This window comes from Echeneis naucrates, chromosome 21 (assembly GCF_900963305.1).
Source record: "Echeneis naucrates chromosome 21, fEcheNa1.1, whole genome shotgun sequence".
Lineage (NCBI taxonomy): Eukaryota > Metazoa > Chordata > Actinopteri > Carangiformes > Echeneidae > Echeneis > Echeneis naucrates.
In genome coordinates, this window is record NC_042531.1 from 2,264,656 (window position 1) to 2,269,230 (window position 4,575).

The following is a 4,575-nucleotide window of genomic DNA, read 5'->3' on the forward strand; positions in this document are numbered from 1 at the left end:
ATACTCCACAGCTCTTTCCAACTAAGGTTTTTCTTCTCTACACCTTCCCAGTTCAACCACTGCTTAGCCTGAGCCACTGCCCTCGCACTCCTTAATATTTCCTCCTGTCTACGAACCTGCTCCACAACTAGCTTCCTCTTCTCTTTGGGACCTGCTCTACTCCACACCGGTTTGCCTGAGCCAAGCCCCAAGCCTCCCCGGCCTATCTGTACATTACCCACAATCTCTGTATGCCTAAGAGCTGCTTCTGCTTCCTGCACTGCCGTCCTTGGATTCCATTTTCTCCCCTTGGTTGGGTTTGGAACCACCTTACTAACTACCACATCTTTACTCCCAGATAACAGGAGCTCTGTCCTAACCTTAGTACATTTAAACTCCTCCACTAGACTACATGCTGAGAGCTGAAGTACGCCTTTCCCATACAGTGCCACAGTGCTTAAACATCTCGGAACACCGAGCCACTTCCTAATGTAAAAGCTTACTAGTCTTTCCATTTTCTCTGCAGCCAATATTGGAATCTCATATACCGACAGTGGCCACATCAATCTGGGAAATAATCCAAACTGCAAACACCACAGCTTCAACTTTCCTGGAAGTCCCGATTTATCTATTCTATCCAGTCCCTCAGCAGCATCCTTCCTAAACTGCACTACCTGTTCTCCATCATGCAAATCTGCCTTGTACCACCTACCGAGGCTCTTGACTGGTTTTTTCCCTAATTATTGGAATTTCTTCTTCATCGATTACAAACTTTCGATAACTTAATCTTCCTCTACTTATTGAGATACTTCTAGACTTACTAGGCTTGATTCTCATACTAGCCCACTTTAAGTTTTTATTAAGTATCTGTTAAGTATCTACCTGCTGTACTTACACACAGTCTGATATCCTGGAAATATCTTCCTACTAAGTTGACAACTGCTCCAGGCACTCTAAAATAATCAAATGCCTCCCAGATAAGGCTATGTAAATTCATGTCTGTAAAAGTTGTCTGTTACCACATTTTTGTTGATTTGGATATAAACCTTCATATAAATTGATCTTGTGAATTTAATTTCAATATTTGACAAAAATGTGACAGAATTGCTTGCAAAACCTGCTTTCCTTTTTCAAAAAAGAAAAATGTTTCTACCAATTTTATCTGCTCTTGATAAAAGAATAATTGGCCAAATATTAAATCAATGTCGTCATTAGTTCAGAGTACTGAGTCACTCTCTATCTTGAGTTTGGATGATTCTTTATTATTTTCACATTCCCTCCTAAATACAGAACAGTTACAGTTACAGAAGCCATGTTAATTCATTACTCAATAAAAATCAAAAGTCAGCGTCCTATAATGTTCTATTGTTTTGAGGTAAATCAAATTGGGCAATATTATACTAATATGTTTGTTTGTTTTGTTTTTTTTTATTACTTGTATAACATGCATTGTGTGATCATGCCCCAGATGATGGTGTGCATATTCCCCTGTACACAGTCCAAGGAAAGAGTGGCCTCTGTGTTCATATCTATAAAACACGACACACACAGTTCAGAAGTTATTGACCTCAGTTCAGTGTTTTGTCTGTAATTGTTTTCACGGCACTCAGAATAATTATAATGTACCAATCAGAGTAGAATAGAGACTATTAGGACAATTACATCAATAAAACTTTGTAGTCCTGTAATGTGGAAAATTGTGATTTGCTAATGAAAGCAACTACACATTCAATGAAAAGGCATAGGTTTTATATGCAATATAAAGTGTGTAACGTTAAGTGTTCCACAATATACTTGGATTTATTTTATATTATATTTATGTTATTGTAGACATTCTGATGTTTATCAGTGTGGCTGTGAAAGAAGGGAGCAGGAAGTCTGGGGGGGTAGAGGGAGAGGACTGGCAGCAAAGGGGGCAATGCAATTTTTTACTTTTCCTTCAGCTTAGTTTATTCAGAAAACATGGATGAGCAATCACAATATTGACATACATGGCTGATTTAGCAACAACAAAAACAATCATTCAGCTCAGTTAAAGGTTTTAAATTCAGCCACTTACAGATGAGCAATATCATTTTGACAAAAAGGAAAGCAACATCATGCTGGAGGCACTGACTCTTTATGTCCCAGGCAAGAAAATCAGATAACCTCATGAGCAAGTCATTTTTCATATTTTATCCTGGCATGAAGTAACAGCAAGAAATCCTTATTTGAACTCTTTTCCTACAGTATGTTAGCATCAGAGGAATAAGGCTGCAGTATCTGAAGTGTGACAATCTGACGAATACACTTTCTAAACCAAGGATAGAAAAAAGCATAGATCAGTGGATTTAGACAGGAGTTACTAGAAAGTAGCCAGATCCCAAAAACTGAAATTTCCACATCACTTGACACGTCCTGGCCTGCGATTGAGGTATAAAAATAAGGACAGAAACATATTAGAAACACAACTACAACAACACCAAGAGTCCTGGCTGCTTTTCTCTCAGACTTATTAGCGCTCACATGAACTGAATTCTGGACTTTCACTGCTGCAGTATGAGACCTCAGAGCTCGAGCCTGTGACACAGCCACCACAAATACTTTCATATACAGAGTTATGATAACGGAAATGGGACCTATAAAAGTCAACATGCCATCTAAAGCTCCTGTTAAGAAGTTAATAACAACTACACACTCTCCATAGCAGGAATTATACCTATCTGGGTGTTTCAGGAAGACATTCAGTATCACACCGTTATACAAGACAGAACAGGCCCAACACAGACCAACACTGACTTTAACTCTGTTTAGAGTGACTTTAGTGGAGTAATGCAAAGGGTCACAAATGGCCACGTAACGGTCAACCGATATGAGCACCATGTTTCCTACTGAGGCAATTGGAAGGACAAAAGAGACATAATAAAACAGTCTGCATGTCAAGCTCCCCAAAACCCAGCAGCCTTCTTTAAGGAGGATTTGAACTGGCATCAGCAGGAGTCCGACAAGGAAGTCTGAGACAGCCAGAGAGAGGAGGAGGAGGTTGGTGGAGGTGTGTAGCTGCCTGGAGAAAGAAAACCATACTGAGCCCATTAGTCTCTGCAGCAGATGGAACACCATGATTCTTTAAACAGTGTTCACATGCAGCAGCAGTTTTAAATACAGCTGTCTAAAAATAGTCACAATTACATTTCCTTACATAGAAATCATTCAAACTTTTCATCTGAATAAAATAAAAATAATTTTGTGTTAATGTTTTGAAGTTTATGCCTGAAGTGGGAGATAGAGATGATGACCAGCAGGTTGAGACAGACAGTCAGTACGGTGATGGAGGACAGCAGAATGTAAAGGAAAACGTTTGTGGCGTAATGCTGTAACTTCTTCCTGCATGAAGTGTTCATCTGTGGAAAGCAGAGTTCAGCTTCCTCCAGGGTCTCCATATCCAGAGAGGCTGTGGTGCTCCAGTAGATTTCTGGCCAGCATCTCCATCAAAACGCTGAATAAGACACTCCTCCCTCTTTTCCTGTAACCAAACAACTGTCTTTTTGTTCTGTGATGCAATGATCGGAGCCTGGACCTTCATTTGGATTGGATACTTCTATTCAGCACGTCCCTCCACCTAGAAGATTGTACACACAAATATACATTCATATTTAATATCTCTCCAATCATCTTTGGATTTGACACCTTCCACCACAGAGTTGATGCTCCGAGTCCACGCCTGTTGACTTGTTTATAATTTTTATGAGTAAATAAATACCACAATTTGTTGCTGAATTTTTCTTGTGTATATGCTACAGTTTAACTGGTTGATCGATCAGTGATAATTATGTAGAGTGTTTACTGAATGGATCATTGACTTTCCTATAAATCATGCCCTTATTTGGAACTAACCCAGGACATAAACTAATTCCCAACCCAGTTTCCCAAAGGACGGCCAGGATGAGTGTTTGTCATGTGAGTGTTTGTTCTTAAAATGGTAAACTGGTGTTCAACAGCAGAATTCTGAAACATACGGACACTATCCGGTGGGTGTTTCCAAGGAGCAGAAATATCCGCCCGTTTCCAAATGAACGGTAAGCTATAGTAACTTTATACGTCAAAAATAATGTCATCAATCCGTCAGCCGAGCACGCTAACCAGCTAGCTAACCAGTTAGCTAGCAGTCCATTTCGAAGGGACTAACTAGTGTAAGTGATCCGGCAGTGAGGTTTACTTAAAGTAGGCTACTCTCGCACAGATATGCTAGCTGGCATCCATTTACACAAAGATTGACAAAGAATGGCCGAACAAATGCATTCTCAGTTTATTTTGTTATATAATAAATAACACACCAGTAACCTACACATTGGCTTGTTCCATTTCGCTTTCCGTACACTCAGCTGTGTTCCTATTTGCGTTTCTTCTTTAAGTACGCACGGTAACTTAGCAACTACGCACGACTCAGCAGTAAATCAGCGTAAAGGGGAACCGGAACCTGGGGGAACCAAATCGGTCTACACACCGGCTAAAGTGCATTAGCTCCGTGAGTTAGCCGATTAGCACTAAAATGTTTGTCCTGAAAGACTTCAGTTGAGTATAATGTGATCGGAATTTGCGACAGGATCTGGATATAAT

General features: G+C 39.9%; 1 protein-coding gene across 1 annotated transcript; it reads right to left on the reverse strand.

Annotated features, from left to right (window-relative positions):
• Positions 1-2,202: 2,202 nt before the first annotated feature.
• On the reverse strand, positions 2,203-3,398 carry LOC115062371 (trace amine-associated receptor 13c-like). The gene is made up of 2 exons (XM_029531020.1): positions 3,229-3,398; positions 2,203-3,022 (listed from the first exon to the last, which is right to left on the reverse strand). Exons 1-2 carry the CDS (start codon positions 3,396-3,398, stop codon positions 2,203-2,205), a joined length of 990 nt encoding a protein of 329 aa, XP_029386880.1.
• Between the last annotated feature and the right edge of the window lie 1,177 nt (positions 3,399-4,575).

Coding starts and splice junctions, on each gene's coding strand:
- LOC115062371 (XM_029531020.1), bottom strand. CDS start 3,398: ATGGAGACCCTGGAGGAAGCTGAACTCTGCTTTCCACAGATGAACACT. Junction 3,023..3,228: donor ATCTCTATCTCCCACTTCAG/GCATAAACTTCA, acceptor TTCTTTCTCCAG/GCAGCTACACACCTCCACCA.